This window comes from Lytechinus variegatus, chromosome 1 (assembly GCF_018143015.1).
Source record: "Lytechinus variegatus isolate NC3 chromosome 1, Lvar_3.0, whole genome shotgun sequence".
NCBI lineage: Eukaryota > Metazoa > Echinodermata > Echinoidea > Temnopleuroida > Toxopneustidae > Lytechinus > Lytechinus variegatus.
In genome coordinates, this window is record NC_054740.1 from 62,111,101 (window position 1) to 62,132,086 (window position 20,986).

Genomic DNA, 20,986 nt, shown 5'->3' on the forward strand with positions numbered 1-20,986 from the left:
TTACATCAATGTAATAGTCCCTTTTAGCTCCTGCAATATATTGCCACTGAGAGATAAGATCTGGGATGGCCTAATACTAATAGTGAGGATGGATGCATTGATGACCACCTGAAGTTTCTTATTCACTTGGAGTTGATCTTGACTGTGTCAGCTTGTGTTTGTAACTTGTATTGTAAGTTTGAAAATAAAGTAGTAGGACATGTAAAATCCTAACCCAGGGATCGAACTCCGAACCGTGAATGAAGCGGGCCGGAGCCCGGCCCCCAGGGGCCCGTTTCTCAACACCTGGACAAGTTAGTCATATCTTTATCCACCAACCACGGAGTTAGTTCCAATCTTACTAAACCCGTTTCTCGAATGGCTTCCTAACTAAAGTACCTTGATATCGATATTATCGGTAAAAAGAGCAGACGAGATGTAGCCTTAGTCACAAAATAGCATAATTTTCAAAAAGAAAAACTATAACAAAATTGCAAATATTGTGATGAATTGGGAATTTCATCTTTTAAGAATAAAAGCACAGGTATATTATGCACCATACATACTTAGACCATGAAGACTTGAGCATTCAATTGCTGAGAAAATGGAATTATGAATAATTGATCTCTTGACTAAAAAATCACATGTGGACGTTGAGATGGGTACCCCCGGGATATCCAATTTTAATAGTTTACGAAAGTAAAACCATAACGGTTTTCGTTGTAAAATGATGATAATTATACGGTATTTTACGATTCCAAACATCATCAAAATATAGTTTAACAATTTTCTTTTAAATCTTAGATACTGAAACTTACTATTTGAAAACAAATTCCATGCATAGATTAGAGATAGAATTTATCAAAATGTTAGTAGGGGTCTGAAAACGACAAATACGAGTCCATTTATGGATGGCCTGACGTGGTAGAATCTTTATCAAATAAATTATTTTACTATTTCAAAGTGAATGGTTTTGTGGAGTATTACCAACAGTTTTTGCAGATTCTTTGTATTACAATGATCATAGAATGCATTATCCAACTTGTTTTTTGATGTAATTTCAACATCTTTGATTGATTACGTAAGATTATAATTTTCTAATTTCTAGGCACTTTTGCATGTCATAATCTACCCACGTGATGCCACTACGTCATTAAGAAAGAAGTTGTGACAGGTTCGGAGGTGTCATAAATATTTAGTGAGGGTGTTGTACCCGATCTTGGTAAAGAGGGCTTCGTGAAACGGTTAGCGGACAAGTAGCTCACTATCTCCGATTTAGTCAAGAAGTTAGACTTATGACGGTGTTGAGAAACGGGCCCCAGGCCTGTTAGTGTTGCATGCCATGAAAGGGTCTTTCATAGAACCATTCTATGTAAGAACGACATATTGCTCAACTGTTTCACAAAGCCGATTTGGGCGATACAAAGAATGGTCCTCAGACCTTGGAAAGACACCTCCAGACATGTCCTACGTAGGCATGATCTTCTTTGCACACCGCCCACCACCATCAACATTGAGAGAAAATGCATCTATGGCGAGCCACACTGACATATCACCTTTAAACATATTTTTTTAGGGGGTTATATTGCATTTTATCTGGGCCGGGATGGCGCCAAGTTATTTTTTATATGGAGGCTCGTTGTCATCAATTACAGGTCGACAAGACGACCAAAAACGGATGTCATTTTAACTTCTCCGGGGGTAGGCCCAAATATTTGTCAAAATATGTTTTCTTTTATTCTCCCTACTCCTATCCCCACCCCTTTTCCATTAAAAAAATAAATAACCTATCTCTCTATTCTCTAACCCCTTATGCTTTCTCATTATAGATAATTAAACAACATGAAACCAGATTTCTTTAAAAGAAATCATGGACAAAAGGAAAAAAACATGTTTATAACGTTCAGCAAAAAAAAAAATTACTAAACTAAGATGCTAAATCATTCATTTTGATTTCATTATCATTATGATTATTATTTTTTGATGAGATTAATTTTAATCAGCAATGAAAATTAATTCTTGGATTTCGGATAACTTGAGATGTGAAACAAAACAAAAGTCTGCAGTAACAAAATAGCTAATTAAATTTAAGATACAGATTAGGCCTATAGCTTACTAATCCATCACAAACATTACAAATGAAGATAAGTTCATCAAAGAAAATATTATGGAAAGTCCATACGAAGAGGTGCATTTTAAATCGTAGGGTAGAATCACAGTGGTCTCTACTCCTTAACTTTGAAATGTTAATCATATATATTTTGTATATTCTTAAACCGTATATTCTTATATAAACTTCAATAAAATTAAGTGATCAACATTAAATATGACCAATTTTAGCATCATATCTGTTAATAGTATTTTTTCCATTGTGGATTGCACAACTTTTTCTATGTTTTAATTATTATTGCAAAGCACTACTTTATTCACTTGGACATGTTTACAGCAATTAATGTTCATATTTTCCTTGTCTTCGGTTACTCATCATGCAACTGAGGTATGTTTATACTCTAAGCGCTCACATTTTTATTTCTTGCGTTATATCTGACAAATAAAATAAAAAGATTAGATTTTTCACACGCAGCCTCTCATATTTTCCTTTTTAGTCTCATACAATCAGACACTGTTGATTTTGTTTACTCCATTCGAACCCTATTTTTACCTCAACAACTAACATATTAACGCATAATTTGCAAAATTATCATTATACATATAAGTATTCTCTAAAAATACAGAATATTGAACTAATAAAATGTAGAAATTACTTAGTCAAATCAATTTTTATATCGAACAAGGGTCTCTTGTTGAAATATCGATGAAAGGTGTCTCTAAAAGGACACCGTGTTCTAAATGAGGGAAATAATGAAAATTTGATTTTATTCAGTTATGTTTTTTGAATCTTTAAAGTTTTTTCTCTTTTCACCTCATAAAGTAATGTCCATGCATCAATTCTACAATCAGTAATAAATAAAACATAATTTGATCTCCTTTTATTGAAATAAATGATTTTATGAAAAGTCATCATTCCGAAATAAAAGGTTTAGGTGACGATGAAGACTAAATATATTTCTGATACTATCAATATCAAACAATGTCGCGGACCTGGAAGACAAAATTGCCTCTGTGAAACGGAAAGCGCTGATTTGTCGCCAATCTTCCTATCTCGGAAGAATGGTCTTAGGACTTTCCTACGTATCGCTCATCTTGTCATGCAACAGGCCCCAGGAGTCCTTGTTCGTGTAATATTACTACCAGTTAGGCAGCGGGCACTGCTAGTACCAATGAGGTCCAAACATTACTTGGCAGGTAATAAGTGCATAATTTTTTTTACCCCTTTTATTTAAAGTGCTGTTGCTACCCCATTCTACCCCATTTTGGAGAGTACTGTAAACACTCCACACTCTCAAATCTTGCCGAATCAATCTTCTCCGTGTGCTCCAATGTAGCTCTCACTGAACTCACGTATACGTCAATCACACACAATTGATTCACGCTAAAATAAGAATCCTTCTGTGATTGGTTTTCATTCACATTAACACAATTTATTGAGTAAGTATTTAACAATCCAATCATGAACAATAGTAAATGATTATATAGGTCAATATACCGATTAATCTGGATTACAGTTCTTGTGTTTTCTCCTGATCTTCTATTTACATTCTGTTCGTTTTCTCTTTGTCTTCATCTCTTTTCTTCTGCGCCTTCTACATTAGAACCTTCAGGCGCTACAGTACCCATGTCTGCCTAGTATTACATGGACGAGTCCTGGCCCGCTCCCTGGGTTAGTCAAACCCATAACTTTGTTAGGCCTGTTTCCACAACAGTGTAATACAATTGACATGCTCAAGTCAAAGTAAAGTCAGATGAGTCAAAACTTTTAGTTGAATAATATAAAAAGTAAATTCTCTCCAAGCACTTACCGAAAAACATAATAAGGTTAACTGAAAACGATGTAGGCGAGTTAGTGATTGGTAGTGGGACAAGTTTTGAGTTAATCATAATTTGGTAATGTGCTAGGTTATTGATTATTTTGAAGAGCATAGAGAGTGGCAAGTGATCTTTCTTCTGTGCTGGAGAGTCTGCCAGTCGAAGGTCTTGATCATCTCACTAACACTTGAAGTTTTTGTGGTACCTGTTCATAACAAAACGTGCAGCACGTCTCTGTACAGACTCCAGCTTATCGATATGTTTCTTTGTAGAAGTATCCCAGACTGAGGAGGCTTACTCAAGCACAGGTCTCACAAAAAGGCTTTATTAGCTCTCTCCTTGATCTTTGTAGAGCTTATTTTTAGATTTCTTCAAAGGAAGCCAAGGGTGTTGCTGGCTTTACTGCAGATCCCACTGATATGACTGTCCCTGCCCATGTTTTGTTGGATAGTGACACCAAAGTACTTTGCAGCAGTGACCAGTCACCTTTTTCCAGCATGTGACCATGCAGGTGGTAAGATGGGTCAAGATCGAGACTATTCGAGATGCGCTATGCCTATAGCCTGTGACCAGTGCAGCTTTCTTGGAGGGAAGTTCACCCTGACAAAAAGTTTGAATTATGTTGTCATAGGGTCTAAAACTCTAAAGGCAGTGTACAAATAATACAGCCAGCCCATGGCACCACACTTGGGTGTCTTTACTAGAAAATTGCAAAATAGCCCATTTATAGCCACACACATTGCTTGGTATAAATGAACAGTTCAACATTTGCAATTATGAGATGAGCATGTTTGCTTGCCTTTTATGGCCTTTGATAGTCAAAAGATAACTGCATGCTGATTAAAATTGCACTCATCCAGGCTGGATTATTCGTCCTCGGGGCTTATCCACATTCAGCTTAGAGTCAGGGGAAGTTCACCCTATGACAATATAATTTTTTTTGTTTTTTTTGATAGAAGCAGAAAAATTAGAGATTTTGATTGGTGAAGATTTCATTGAAAACAAGTTGCCGCAGCAATATTTTTGCCATTCATATTCCTTTTTCTTAATGTCTTTGTAAATGAAATTACCGTATATTATTATTACTTCCTCTTTGCATTATTCCTCTCATTTTCTTGCACATTGAAAATTTAGTGTAAATACATTCTAAATTTGATGTATAATTCTTTATTATGATAAGTTATGCTCTTTATCATAGTCCTGGTATTTTTTAAAAAGATGAGGCCAGCATACCATCTCATAGACCAAGATAAGGCTAAGGAAGGCCTACAGTGGTGTGGCTATTCTGTTTTTCTTTCTCCTGATCATTTTAAAGGTCAAGTCCACCTCAGAAAAATGTTGATTTGAATCAATAGAGAAAAATCAGACAAGCACAATGCTGAAAATTTCATCAAAATCGGATGTAAAATAAGAAAGTTATGACATTTCAAAGTTTCACTTATTTTCAACAAAATAGTTATATGAACGAGCCAGTTACATCCAAATGAGAGAGTCGATGATGTCACTCACTCACTATTTCTTTTGTTTTTTATTGTTTGAATTATACAATATTTCAATTTTTACGAATTCGACGATTAGGACCTCCTTGCCTGAAGCACAAAATGTTAAAAAAATAATGGAATTCCACGTGTTCAGGGTGGAATGAAACTTCATTTCACATGACAATGACAAGAAAATAAAAATATTTCCTATTTCATATAATAAAATACAAAAGAAATAGTGAGTGAGTGAGTGATGTCATCAACTCTCTCATTTGGATGTAACTGGCTCGTTCATATAACTATTTTGTTGAAAATAAGCGAAACTTTAAAATGCCATAACTTTCTTAATTTACATCCGATTTTGATTAAATTTTCAGTGTTATGCTTGTTGAATTATTCTCTTTTTATTCAAATCAAGTTTTTGTTGGGGTGGACTTGTCCTTTAACTTTTGTCTGACAACGTTGTATCCTTTTATCAGTGTTATTTTATAGATCTACTTTGTTTCCTCAGTGTCAAGCCTTGGATTGTGCAAGATGGCATCATCGCATACAGACATGGTCAGTGAGAATTCAAATATCTTTCGTTTGATATCGTGGAACATTGACGGACTGGATGAGAGGAACATCGAGGAGAGGACAATGGCAGCTTGTGATACCATAATGAAGTAAGGACTTTGTATCAAATGACTCTACCAGGGGGTAATGGATGCACTTGACTACAAGTAGGCTTTGATCTGGGGCTTGTGTTGCAGAAATGATTGTACATCAATAGGCATAAACTCCTGTTTTTTCCACAGAATTCCTATTCATAAATTCTCTATCGGTCAAATTTAAAGCAATATTATTGTTTTCCAGAAATAGCTATAGGTCTCTTCTTGGAGTTTATGTAAGTAAGTGTAACCAACATAGTTCAGTAGAACAACCTATGGTACAGAGACTGAAGCTTTTGGTTTATATTATTGTTAGCTGTAATTGCATGGTGAAAAGAGTTTTTTTTTTCGTTTATAAAAGCAAACATACTTTATTTTCACATTTGCTCATAAATTATAGTCGTAGTCTTAGAGATGCTAGCTGGCAGAGAGTGCCTGAGGCTGAGACTGTGGAGATTGCCTTGCTGGGACAGTGAATTAAAAATGGTGATTGTGTTCATTATTCTATCTTCAGGTTAGCTCCAGATGTAGTCTTCCTCCAAGAGGTGGTTCCCTCGACCAACTTAATCCTCAAGGCAAGACTGTCTTCCAAGTATTCCATCTATGAAGGCAACCAAGTTAGTTACTTCACCTGTACACTAGTGAAGAATTCAACGGAGTGCCGCATCACCAAGAGCTTGGTCCAACCTTTCGTGAACTCCCAGATGGGTAGAAACCTACTGATGGTCAATGTAAGTCTGACTAGTATGTAACATAGAGATTCTTTAATGAAAAGTAATGATAAATGGACGCAAAGCTCTGATGGCAGTTTACCAAGGATGCACTGCTTGTGGTAAGAATGGCATGCCCGATGATTGCTTGTGAAGATGAAAATTTGGTGCATGAGTATAGTGCCTCATTCTAGAATATTGTAGAATATTTTATTTTTCTCATCATAATTTACTGTAGCGGTCACTAAAGGATTGAGACCCTCATCTAATTTGATAGGTCAAATGTCAGAACTGTTACGATACTGCAACAAATAACAATAAAAATTTTATTCAAGTTTCCTTTTTTTTTTTATTACAGAAAATAATTATACATAAATAAAACAAATAATGATCTTACATAAATCTCTTGAAGTGTCCGATGTAAAATCCCGAAGTGATGATGCTATATCCAAGTAATAATCCAAATGATAAAAATCCCAGTTGACTGGCGAGAATTCACAATGATGGCGATGATGAAACTGATGTTGAAGTCCGATGAATAATAAGAGTCACTGCAACGAGTTGAAATGTCCGTGAAGACGATGTTGATGATGATTAACAGTCAATTTCAGCAATCCATGGGTTGAAGCGTGTTCATTGAACAGGTTGATGATGTTGATGATCTCGATGAGAACTGATAATTTCTCAAAATAACTGCAAACAGTTCATTGATGCATAAACTACTCTGATCTGATCTGGTGAAGTGATCTCATATGATGTGATGTGATCTCCTGCTCTCATATGATGTGATGGTGTGATCTAATATGATGTGATGATCATCTTGAAAAATCTGCAGCTTTTATACTAATTACAAGTGTTCTAGGTCATTCTCAAATTTCGACTAATCTACAAGCTTCTAGAATTGTCTTCCAAAAGAACTTTCTCCTTTCAGGAGCAGTCAAAATCCAGAACACTCTTGAATGACCTCATTGAAATCAACAGTGTAAACAAAATACCTAAGCCTATTCATTTCCACTACCAATACAATTCTATTGTTTGGCTTTTCCTTATTCAACAATAAAACTCCTTGGCCTTTAAATAGGCAAGGCCTGCATAATAAAAAGACATCCTGGAATGTTCTTTACAATTCTTGGCTATCCTTAAAGGGAAATAACTAATAGATAAATGTAATTGCCTTTTAAAATTCTTTTACAATTATTCATATATGTAACACCTCCCCCACCAGGGAAAAGAAAGCTTTACCGTAGTAAAGGTTTCTTTAAGATTACTTTTTCTTTTAACTGTTCAAACTCATCTTGATAAATTGTTCACAGTTATCGTGTACAAAGATATAGTACTTAACAAACATGTTAAAAATAAATGAACATCAAAAATGTTTTCTTCCAATGACACACTTGGTCAAAATCATGAATAATTTCACTTTTTATACTCTTGATAGAGCATCAGCAATTACATTATTCTTTCCCTTTATGTGTACAATTTTCAAAGGGAATGGTTGGAGCATTAGGCTCCATCTGTACAGTCTTTGATTCTTTGTTTTGAATTTCTCCAAAAACACAAGAGGATTGTGGTCTGTATAGACTGTAATCTCTCCATTGGTTAGATACACCTCAAACTGCTGAAGGGCTAGTACGAGACTCAGGGCCTCTTTTTCAATAGTTGAGTATTTCTTTTGAAACCGATTGAGTTTCTTAGAGAAGTAGCACACTGGTTTTTCGATGCCTTCTTCATCTTCTTGGAGCAATACTGCTCCTACTCCAACATCACATGCATCAATAGCTACTTTGAATGGCTTTGTGAAGTTTGGAGCTGCCAAAACAGGCTCATTCACCAAAATGGCCTTTAATTTCTCAAATGATCTTTGACATTCGTCAGACCAAGCATACTTCACTTTTGCCTTCAGCAGGTTTGTCAGAGGACTAACCACTGTACTGAAATTTGGAACAAATTTCCTGTAGAAGCCACTCATACCTAAGAATCTGAGCAATTCTTTCTTAGTTGTGGGAATTGGGAAGTCTAAGATAGCTTGTATCTTGGCTTCTCTTGGTAGCACTTGCCCTTGACCAACCACATGACCAAGATATGTAACCTTTGCCTTGGCAAATTCACTTTTCATCAGATTCACTACTAGATTGGCTTTGTCCAGCCTGTCAAACAGTGCTCGCAAATGATTCAGATGATCATTCCAAGTATCACTGTATACTAGGATGTCGTCAATGTATACGACACAATTGTCAAGTCCGGCAATCACTTGATTTGTCAACCTTTGGAAGGTTGCTGGTGCATTTTTCATTCCAAAAGGCATGACTTTGCATTGAAACAAGCCTTCAGGTGTAACAAAGGCTGATATCTCTTTGGCTCGGTCAGTCAGTGGCACTTGCCAATATCCTTTAAGCAAGTCTATCTTTGTGATATAGGCAGAATTTCCAACCCTATCAATACAATCTTCTAACCTAGGAATTGGATACGAGTCAGTCTTAGTTACTGCATTTACCTTTCGGTAATCAATGCAAAATCTCTGAGAGCCGTCTGGCTTTGGAACCATTACAATGGGAGAACTCCAACTACTCTGACTCGGTTCGATTATGTCATTATCTAACATAAACTGTATTTCCTTATTCACCATTTCCAACTTGCTTGGATTGAGCCTATAAGGATTCTGTTTGATAGGTCTTACAACACCTATGTCTACGTCATGTACAGTTAAAGGTGTACGACCTGGTTTGTCTTTACATACATTCTCATATTCTCTTAACAGGCCAGATATATCATTTCTTTGATCTTCAGGCAGGTGTTTTAATGCCTCATCCATATTTCCTAACATCTCTGAGTTAGATAACTTTACACCACATGGTTCGTTCTTGGATACATCTGTATAAGACAATTCATTATCTGTCTTTCCATAACATTCTTCTTCATGTACATTTACATGTTTTTCTTCTTCTTTGACCTGTGTTGTACCTATTGGCTGACTAGCCTCTCGCTCAAAGTATTCTTTTAACATGTTTACATGACAAACTCTTTGAGACTTTCTTCGATCAGGGGTACTGATCACATAGTTGACATCATTTAATTTCTTTTTGACTATGTAGGGACCACTAAACCTAGCTTTCAAGGGCTCACCTTGCAAAGGCAACAACACTAATGCTTTGTCTCCAGGCTTGAAACTTCGCTCTTTTGCATTTTTGTCAGCTTGAGCTTTCATTTTTTCCTGCGACTCTTTCAAGTGTTCCTTAGCCACATCACAAGCTTTTGAGAGCCTTTCTCTAAACTTTAACACATAGTCTAGAAGGTTTACATCATCATCCTGAACCATAAACCTCTCTTTGATAAGCTTTAGAGGACCCCTAACCTCATGACCATAGACCAATTCAAATGGACTGAAACCTGTGGACTCATTCGGGGAATCCCTGGTTGCAAACAGTAGGAATGAGATCCCTTTATCCCAGTCATCGGGATAGTCTTCACAATAAGCCCTAATCATGGTCTTCAAAGTCTGATGATAGCGTTCTAACGCTCCTTGGGACTGTGGGTGATAAGCAGAAGACTTAATCTGCTTTATTCCCAACTCCTTCATAACTTGCTGAAATATTCCTGACATGAAATTTGACCCTTGATCAGATTGAATTTCCTTCGGCAGACCGTACCTAGTGAAAAACTGCACTAACGCCTGCACCACTGTCTTTGCAGTGATACTTCTCAAAGGTATCGCCTCTGGAAACCGTGTAGACAAGTCCATAATCGTCAGGAGAAATCTGTGACCCGACCTAGTTCTGGGTAAGGGTCCGACACAATCAACAAGAACCCTAGTAAAAGGTTCATCAAATGCAGGAATGGGTATCAATGGAGCAGGCTTGATAGAAGGCTGTGCCTTACCAATAATCTGACATGTATGACATGTCTTACAGAAATGCACAACATCTTTGTGCATCTTAGGCCAATAGAAATGCCTCATAATTCTGTCTTCCGAATACCGACATGACCTGCCATAGGTAACTCATGAGCCATTTTCAGAATATCTGTGCGGTAACAAGGAGGAACTACAACCTGGTGAATTATACACCAATCTTCATCAGCTGGTCTCCGGGGAGGTCTCCATTTCCTCATCAAAATGTCATCTTTGACATAAAAGCACTCAGGAACCTTATCAGCCTCAGCCTCAGAACATGCTTTTTGTGACAAGCTTTTTAATTCTGGGTCTGCCTGTTGTGCCTGTACAAGGGAGGATTTACTAAACAAACTATCATTGTTAGCAACAGAGCCTTCAACACTATCCCCATTCAAATCCTTGAAAAAGGTTTCAGCTAACCAGACATCAGTACTCTCCTTTACATCAGCAGATTCCGCATCATCCTTTTCAGCTCTACGAGTCTGAGACCTAGTAACAACACAATCCGGGAAAATCCCTGGAAAATCTTCCTGCAACAATTCAGTTTCAGCTACCTCAACAGGCTTTTCCGAAACCACTGGAGATGCAACAACTTTATCTCCAGCCAAGTCGTTACCTAACAAGAAATCAACACCTTTCATGGGTAATTCTGGAACGACACCAACAGTCACAGGACCACTAACTAGGTCACACTTTAAGTCGACCTTATGCAAAGGGACCGACATGAAATTTGGGCCAATACCTTGAACTAAGACGTTGGCCTTTTCTGAACTCTCCAGAGGAAGAGCCGAATCACCTGGCACCATCAGGGACTGTGCAGCCCCTGTATCCCTAAGGATCACCACTGACCTACCAGCAGCACCAGTCGAACAAGGGGATACTTCACCATCATGCAAAAAACTTCTAAAAGTTTCATCAACCTGTTTGACTTTATCAGCAAATACCAGAGAAACACTCTCAACATCTTGATTGGGCTCTGATGGAACAAACTCCATCGAGGGAACACTTGTTTGCTTGACAAAACCCATGTCTTTCTTAGTTTTGGTTGGCATTCCAACCAATTTCCAACATGATTCTTTCAAATGTCCCGATTTATGACAATGAGTACAAATTTTGGAACTACGACTCTCAGACCGTTTGGTTGATTCTGTGCCCCCACTAGCCTGATCCTTATTAGCGTCTTTGTCCTTGCTTGCATATTTTCCCTCACTAGGTTTATTGTGGGATTCAAATGACCCTTTACCTTTCTTTTTCCAATAATTCTTGAAAGGAGGCCTATCTCCACTACCTTTATGTGTGACCTCAAATTCATCAGCTACTATGGCTGCTTTTCTGACTTCAGTAACTCTATGGTCATCTAAGTGAGATTTAATGCCAAAAGGAAGACTCTTTTTGAATTCTTCTAGGAGGACAACTTCCCTAAGGTGAACAAAATCTTTGTCAACTTTCAGTGATCTGTACCACTTATCGAACATCATTTCTTGTTCCCTAGCAAATTCAACATACGTCTGGCCTGTTTGTCTTTGCATGTTCCTAAATTTATGTCTGTACGCTTCTGGTACCAACTCATATGCATTGAGAATTGTTTCTTTTACTGTAGCATAGTCATATGATTGCGTTTCAGAGAGTGAAGAATAGACTTTTGCAGCCTTTCCAACGAAAACACTTTGGAGGAGAAGAGTCCAGTATTCCTCGGGCCAATTCAGTCTCTTGGCCACTTTTTCAAATGACACAAAATATGTATCAACTCCCTCTTCATCAAATTTTGGCACAAGGCGAATGTTTTTCGCCACATCAAAGACTTGGGGAGATTTATCTTTCGCAGAGTTAGTATTTGCATGAGCTAACTCCATTTCTTTCAACTTTAACTGGTACTCCAATCTCATTCTCTCCTTTTCAATGTTTATTTTCTCCATTTCAAGGTTTTCTTTGATTCTTTCCTTTTCCAATTCAATGTTTGCCAGTTGGATCTGAGCATCCTCTGACATATTGATAGAAGTTTCAGGCTCCTCTGTAAGCTTCATGTGACTAGCTAACAAGTCAATTATCTCTGCCTTCTTTAAACCTGGGGCTAGAGATACACCCAAATGATCACAAACTGTTATCAAATCATCTTTCTTCAGTGACTTCAAATGATCATATGACAATTCTGTCATTGCAAGAAATTCTTCAACATCAAATGTAGCCATAGTGAATATACACAAATACAAGCACGTAATAACACAGTACAGTATATTCTAGAACTTTCCAAAATGTTTCCAATTCAAATTGGCTTTTGTTTCCTGAAAAACTGGTTTTAATTTCAAATTGGCTTTAAATTTGGTTTTCGTTTCAAATTGCCTTGGCTTGTACAAATTTGGTTTCCGTTTCAAATTGCCTTGGCTTGTACAAATTTGGTTTCCGTTTCCCGGACAACTGGTTTTAGTTTCAAACTGGCTTGTACAAATTTGGTTTTTGTTTCCCGGACAAGCCCCCAAAATTATTTGTTACGATACTGCAACAAATAACAATAAAAATTTTATTTAAATTTCCTTTTTTTTTTATTACAGGAAATAATTATACATAAATAAAACAAATAATGATCTTACATAAATCTCTTGAAGTGTCCGATGTAAAATCCCGAAGTGATGATGCTATATCCAAGTAATAATCCAAATGATAAAAATCCCAGTTGACTGGCGAGAATTCACAATGATGGCGATGATGAAACTGATGTTGAAGTCCGATGAATAATAAGAGTCACTGCAACGAGTTGAAATGTCCGTGAAGACGATGTTGATGATGATTAACAGTCAATTTCAGCAATCCATGGGTTGAAGCGTGTTCATTGAACAGGTTGATGATGTTGATGATCTCGATGAGAACTGATAATTTCTCAAAATAACTGCAAACAGTTCATTGATGCATAAACTACTCTGATCTGATCTGGTGAAGTGATCTCATATGATGTGATGTGATCTCCTGCTCTCATATGATGTGATGGTGTGATCTAATATGATGTGATGATCATCTTGAAAAATCTGCAGCTTTTATACTAATTACAAGTGTTCTAGGTCATTCTCAAATTTCGACTAATCTACAAGCTTCTAGAATTGTCTTCCAAAAGAACTTTCTCCTTTCAGGAGCAGTCAAAATCCAGAACACTCTTGAATGACCTCATTGAAATCAACAGTGTAAACAAAATACCTAAGCCTATTCATTTCCACTACCAATACAATTCTATTGTTTGGCTTTTCCTTATTCAACAATAAAACTCGAAAGACATCCTGGAATGTTCTTTACAATTCTTGGCTATCCTTAAAGGGAAATAACTAATAGATAAATGTAATTGCCTTTTAAAATTCTTTTACAATTATTCATATATGTAACAGAACATTGTTGTGGTCATTGCCACAGTGCCTGCTGTCTAGTGAGCAAGCTATGAAGCTTATTATTATAAGACATCAGTCAGCTTGTCTGTCTATTTATGGAGTATAATTTATATTTTACTGCGGAAGCCAGAACATGAACTGTTCAAAGTGGTGTCCAGGGTCTTTCAGCTTTTGATTGCTTCATGACTGAATGAATAGATAAGTGACTGATTTACTGGTTGAATAATTTGTTAATTCTACAATCTTGGCACCTGCAATCAATTCATCAAAAAGAGGACACAAGTTAAAAACTTTCCACTAAACAATTGAATCTAGATATAAGAGCTTAGGAGAATATCGGACTAGAACTGGCTGCCAACTTGAATAGTGGAAGCCAAGGTTTAAGGATCTGTTGGACAAGTTGGTGGGGGAAAGATTTGAAACCTCTGTTCCTCAATGCATGTGAAGCTCTAAAGTTCAAACTGCATGGATAAATAGTCAATAGCTGGAATATGGGGCAGAAAATCTAAAGTCTGAGAAATGTGGTGAGTGATTGATCGATTTATTGATTGTGCATTGTTATGATCATTCATTTCTTCATTTCCTTTCAGGCTTGTTACAAGAATATGTACATATCTCTCCTTAACACACACCTTGAGAGCACTGCCCCAGCACAGGCTGAGCGTCAGGCACAGTTCCAGCAGGCTTTAGGAGAGGTGCAGATCCAGGACCCTGACAGAGTAGTAATCTTTGGAGGGGATACTAATCTCAGAGATAAAGAGGTTTGAAATTTTGTGTTTCTTTTTATTTTTGTTTGGTCTATTTTCCATGATAATGAGACGCAAGTTTGCTCCTGCAACAATTGTTCTTGCAACAATCGCTCCTCTGCTTGTCCCTCTTAAAACATAATGTCAAGGTAATGATTGCGATAGAGTTTTTGGTTCAGAATGAGGATTAAGGTCAAAGTAAGTTTTGAAGATCAGCAAGTGAAACCTTACCAAAAGCAGGTAAAATTTGTTGGTTGTGGAAAATGAATGTTTTGTCATGTCATCATACCAATCAGAGGAACCTTATGGAGAGCTATACCCATTTTAGCTATAACCCACTTGGTCTACCTGCTGATTAGATGAACTGTTTATCAACCAAATTGTTATTTGACAAAGTGCAAATTAGACTATATGGCCTGTATTCTAAGCTCTGGTTTGAATTAAACCCTGGTTTAAAGTTTTGGTTTAACTACGGATAGCCAATGGACCACAAATCCCTAACAGTACCCATCCAGTTTATTAACTCATATGACACTCAAATTGTCCGGGAATGATAACTGGAGTATTTTGAAATATATTTCTTCATTATGAAAGCAAAAGGAAACAAAATAGTAAATATAAGAAAAATGCAATATAAAAAGAATTTTTGAGTCGTCTAGGTTAAACCTGACTTCAGAATACGAGCCTATATCTCAGATATCACAGCCCAAGTGAGTATTAAACCATACAACAGTTAGACTAAGTGGCAATTAGACCAAATGGGTTAAGTTGTGATATGAAACACTCCTGAGCAAGTGGACATGTCATCAAATCTAATAACAGACATTCTGAAACTTGTCTTTTCGCTGTGAAATCATACAAATTGTTTAAACTTGGGAGGGACAGAACACCTTCCAAGATTTTTAAGCACACTAAAAATGTGTATTTTGTACACATGTAAAATGTGTTTGTTGCCAATGTATGCACCTAAAGAGTACATAATGTGCTAACATTCTGTGTAGCTTATGCTTGAAAGAATGGGAGGGGGTATAACCTCTTATGAATTCGTATTTTCATCTTCCATTTCGCTTCAAAACGGATATTTAAAGACTTACCTGGACGTGGAGGTAGAATTTGGCAAAAGCTAATACTTTCATTGATATGATCAAAATTTTTGGTAGAGACTTGTTGTATCTATTCTTTCTTCGTTATAGATTACCAGCATGGGTGGAGTGCCTAAAGGAATCATAGACTTATGGGAAGCCTGCGGAGCTGATCCTAAGACAAAGTTCACCTGGGACACCACCACCAACGACAATCTGGATTGGGAATCGGGACGTTACAAACCCAAAATCCGCTTTGATCGCCTCTACATACGACCCGCAGCGGGACACTGTACAAACTTGAGCATAAGTTCTTTCACACTGATCGGCAAAGACAGACTGCCGGGCTGTGGACGGTTCCCTAGTGACCACTACGGGATTGTGTGTGACTTTGATATTTTGCCTGGAGAAATGTGACTTGGGTCATATTCAACACTGGAAGTTTCAGTGCTCCATCACTTGCTCAATGTGACCTTGACAGACTGCCTAGATCGCCTTCGCTGATCGGTCAAGCATTGCCTCCGCTTAAGATTATATTTTCAAGTATTCAGATGATTGGCTTTATTTTTTCCTGGGTCATAGGAAAGTCTGAACTAACCTTTAAGGTCAAAACCCTCATCAAGTGATGGACTAAGCTCTATCAGAGACCAGCAAGGCAGACAAACCAATTTCATGTGGTGCATTGTGGGGAAATTTTCTAGGTGTGCATGAAATATATTTGAGACCAAATTTCCTGAGTATAGGAAAGCATTCCTTAAGTCCTTGGTAAACAAACGCTGTAAGTCGTCAAAAATACAGTTGAGCGTAAAAATAATGTTCTTCAAAATTCATGTTGAATGCAATTAGATTGTGCGCACAGGTGTTGAGTGGCTGTTTAGCTGCCATTTCCCTTGCCTTTGCAGCAGTGTTTCCCGAAACTGTATCTCAAATTTCCCGAAATTCATAGACATTTCCTCGAATTTTCAAATTTTATTTTTCATTAAAAATCGGACATTAACAAAGTGAGTCTAAAGTTGGTCCAAGTGACCAAAATCAAGAAATTTAACCTTTTTTTCTTGAATGCACTTTTAAAAAATAGCAACAAAATTACAAAATGCTCATGACGAAAATCTTGCTTTGAAGAGCAGTATACCCCAGTTTCCCTTATCATCAAATCTCTTCTCCCAGTTCTACAAACCCTATTGCCCTCAAGCATGAAATTTAAGTATAGAAACACCTGTTTCTTGACCTCGGTCCGAAGATAATACACCCCAGCATCAACGGTCACAGCAGGGGGCCACACACGATGGATTGCAATGTGTGTAGTTCTGGTGAGTGCATGGAGTTCCATATACACGCGTTGATAGAAACTTTTTTCTTCCTTTCTTTCTTTCTTTTTTATTCGCTTACTTTCCTTATTTCGAGGTCGATTTTCTTCGTTCGAAATTGAAAATGGACTAGTATTGGATGTCTGAATGTAATATGCCTTTGAAAACGTGATTAATATCGAATACAATAATTTCATTCCGAAGATCCTTCTACAGGCAGACAAGTCTTACGTAATAGCACAGCTGTTGTTTATCATTTCGTCCTTGGCTCAACGCTCGTTTGGCTGGCCCGTGGTGGTGAAATTGAGACAAGGGGATTACCTGGCCAAGATGGGTTTATCGGGGTTGGAAATGTTGTTTGAGATTTTCCAAACGAAAAATGGGGTATACGACCGCAGTTTGCAGTCCGAAGTGCAGTCGAGAATCAAACGGGAAATTTTCGTAATGTAGCACGGAGCGCAAACAGAAAATTTTGAGCTACATATGAAACAAACAATTCTTTGAATATAACATGAATATAGAAAGTTTCTATGTTAAATTTTAATTTTCTGATTTCCCAGAATTTCCTGGAATTTTTAATTTCCTGAAAATGATCCGGATTTCGCATAATTCAGGAAATTTCCTTCAAAGTGGAAACACTGCTTTGCAGCATATTCCAATTCCACATGACATATCCTATTGACTTCATAGAATCCTTTCATAGCTGTTGTTGAGCTTTTTCATGCTGTCTTTGAATGAGACTAAGTGGTTAAGGGCTCCATTCCATGAAAAATTGCTATTCCAGCAAGCCTTGCTGGCATTTCAGCTCCCATGACATTAGTGAAAATTCTGGGGGTTTTTATTGGCCCTTCCAATGAAAGGTGGTATTCCAGCAAGAGTTGCTATCATAGCAATTTTTTGATGACCTGGAAATTGGGTGCCTGTTTCATATGATAACAAATTTGCAATAACAGATTAAAGCTACTGAAATCATTCAATTTGATTTGCTTATAGTAAACTTGTTAAAAAAGTTAAAGGGGAAGTTCACCCTGACAAAAAGTTTATTGTAAAAATAGCAGAAAAAATAATAAAAAATATTGCCGAAGGTGTGAGAAAAATTCATCCAATAATTAAAAAGTTATTAGAATTTCAATTATTTGATTTGTGACGTCATATGCGAGCAGCATTCCTACATAGCGAATGGTAAAAAAATCAATGAAATGTCATTTTCTCAGAAAATTGAAAATGGTTTTCACTGTAACTTTTGTATATCAATAGACAAATCATTTCATACCCGATCATGAAAAGAAAACAAAATTAAGGCATCAGGAACCATACAAAATTTGAAATTCATACATTTTATATTACATAACACATGGGGCAGCTGCTCGTTTATGACGTCACAAATCCAAAATTTTGAACTCTAATAACTTTCTTACTCTAACGGATTTTCCTCAAACCTTCACCAATATTTTTTACTATTTTTTCTGCTATTTTCACGACAAAGTTTTCTTCATGGTGAACTTCCCCTTTAAATGTGTATTATAACAAATATTTATAAAACAGGACCCAGCAATTCTGTTATGTAAACTGATTCAAGCAAAAGGCCAGCAATTGCTACTTTTTTATACTTTCAGCCCATGGTGCTGTATGCTGTATAAATAATTCACTTTCATTAATCCACATGGTTTTTTCTGGGTTTTTTTCCAACATTCACTGGAGTTGTCTGCTACATGTGTAATGTAGAATAAGGAGTATATTCGTGTTAACTTCTCTTACCAATTTAATTTGTTTACCGATACTAAATCAGTAGACACATAATTACTCAGTTTTTATATTAAACTATATTAGAAAAAGCACTTGTCACTGTCAGTCATTGATGTTTTACTTATATTTAAGAATACAAGGCTACACAATATTGTTGTTACTTTTAGAACTTTTGGACATCCCAGAGTATTGTAACTCTGCCATTATTGTATCTACCATGGAAACCTTGATTGTGATATGCTGATGAGCCGTTACCATGGCAGTTGTCATGAAAAATTTACAATAGATTTAACACTTAACCACTACTACCATATTCTCAAACTTGGAAATTGGAGAAGTTGCAAAATGCAGCTCTGCGCATATTGTAACTTTGTCCACATCACCCCTATACTAAAGTCTTCACTGGTTTCCACTCAAGGAACACATAGAGTTCTTTTGATCTTTCATATTGTCAATGGAACTTCCCCCTGTTACAATAAGTCTTTGATACATAATTTCCATCCCCAAGACCCCCAAGATCTTTAACATCTTCTAATCTTTTACAGGTTCCAGTTTCTAATGAATTATGGGTAAACAGGCCTTTCCTCGTGAGGGGCCGACCCTTTGGAATTCCCCTCCCAGAGTTTGAAAAAACAAATGTATTAAATGTAAGATTGATTTTTTTTTCTTTCTCTAATGCTCTGAAGTGCCTGGCACATCTAATCATTAAGAAGTGCACTATACAAGTGTTATGTATTATATTTATTATTTTATGAAACAGGGGCCCTGAACCAAGAAGCATTCAGCGCTCAAGATTATTTTGATTTTGCAAAAGCCTCTTGCACATTCCAGGGCTGTAGGGGCCCTGTTGCATATAACTATTCAAAGATGGCAACTAAGCTTATTAATGGTATTAGCCATGGAGACATATAAATTGATTGGATGTGTCCCATTGGCGGGGTATCATTGACAGTATGCAGAAGACTGTAGAAGTCGACCTCCCCGAGTCAAATAATCGCCTAACTTTAAGCATTTCAGACCTGGGGCCCATTGCAGAAAGAGTTGCAATCAATCACAACTCTAAAAATCATGCGCAACTTGATTTTCAACCAATCAACAGCGCGCATTTGAGACTTGCGATTGATTTTTTGGCAACTCTTTCTGCAACGGGCCCCAGCATATTAAAAACATCATGCAGCTTATAACAAATTTCTCTGGTCCCCAACTTGAGCAGTCACCTGTACATGTAGATATGAATAATTATTATTATTTATTAATATTATTTGTTTGGCGTCACCTGCATCTGCCTTGGAGGCGAAAAGCGAACTGAATCACTATGACTGGTCACCGCAGGTCTCTCCTCCCGATATAACATATTGGGGGGAGTGCAGGTGGACCACTACACCGGGATTTTCCCCTGCTCTTATACGAATAGTGCAGTGGGTTTTAATTGCTAGTTTTATGTGACGGGTCCCAATTTCTGAAATTCACTCCGTCTGCCAAGCCAAATCTGTAGGACTTCAGATATTTTTTTCAGCTTCCTTAAACTTGAAAAAGAAATGTTTTGCATGATCATTGAAGTGTTTCATCAATATTTGACAACTCTCCTTGGTTTTGACTGACCGAGAATGTAGGCGTCCAACTATTACTAGTAACTTTGACAACTGTCAGATTATTACAAATTGTCAGAGCTGACAACTTTCATCAAACACTCCCCCACTTTCCTGGAAAAAAGTGCTTTTGAAGCGATTATTTGAGGCATGGAAGGTCAACTTATGCAGAGTAATGACGCAGTCACATTTCCCCCACGGCAGCCGTACGGCAAGTCAAAAACTGCTACAAAAAGGTGGTTGGAATAAAAATGAATATAACGGCCGTTTTCGACTCACTGTACTGTGCCTTAGGGGAAATGTAACTGCAGCATAATGAGATATATTACATGTACATTGTATATCAATGAAGGAAGCATCAGACAGGTTTATTAAAACAAGTCAATTTATTGGCAAGGCTTAATACCCAGAGAATGTGATGGAGAGTACAATGGAATTAATTAATATTACTTTAGACACACTATTTTCTATTATATCTCAACGAATCTGCCCAACAATGCCAAAAGCAA

At 37.0% G+C, this 20,986-nt stretch overlaps 1 protein-coding gene across 2 annotated transcripts; it reads left to right on the forward strand.

Moving 5' to 3' along the window:
* Positions 1-31: 31 nt before the first annotated feature.
* On the forward strand, positions 32-16,526 carry LOC121419052 (tyrosyl-DNA phosphodiesterase 2-like). Of its 2 annotated transcripts, none has more exons than XM_041613344.1 (5): positions 32-170; positions 5,899-6,052; positions 6,552-6,768; positions 14,598-14,768; positions 15,947-16,526. In XM_041613344.1, coding segments are annotated over exons 1-5 (849 nt in total). In that variant the 5' UTR covers positions 32-169; the 3' UTR covers positions 16,253-16,526. The 2 variants fall into 2 exon arrangements, with proteins under 2 accessions (XP_041469278.1, XP_041469286.1); XM_041613352.1 differs by having other exon boundaries at positions 32-167.
* The last annotated feature ends 4,460 nt before the right edge of the window (positions 16,527-20,986 follow it).

Coding starts and splice junctions, on each gene's coding strand:
- LOC121419052 (XM_041613344.1), top strand. Junction 6,769..14,597: donor GAAACCTACTGATGGTCAAT/GTAAGTCTGACT, acceptor ATTTCCTTTCAG/GCTTGTTACAAGAATATGTA. Junction 14,769..15,946: donor CTAATCTCAGAGATAAAGAG/GTTTGAAATTTT, acceptor TCTTCGTTATAG/ATTACCAGCATGGGTGGAGT.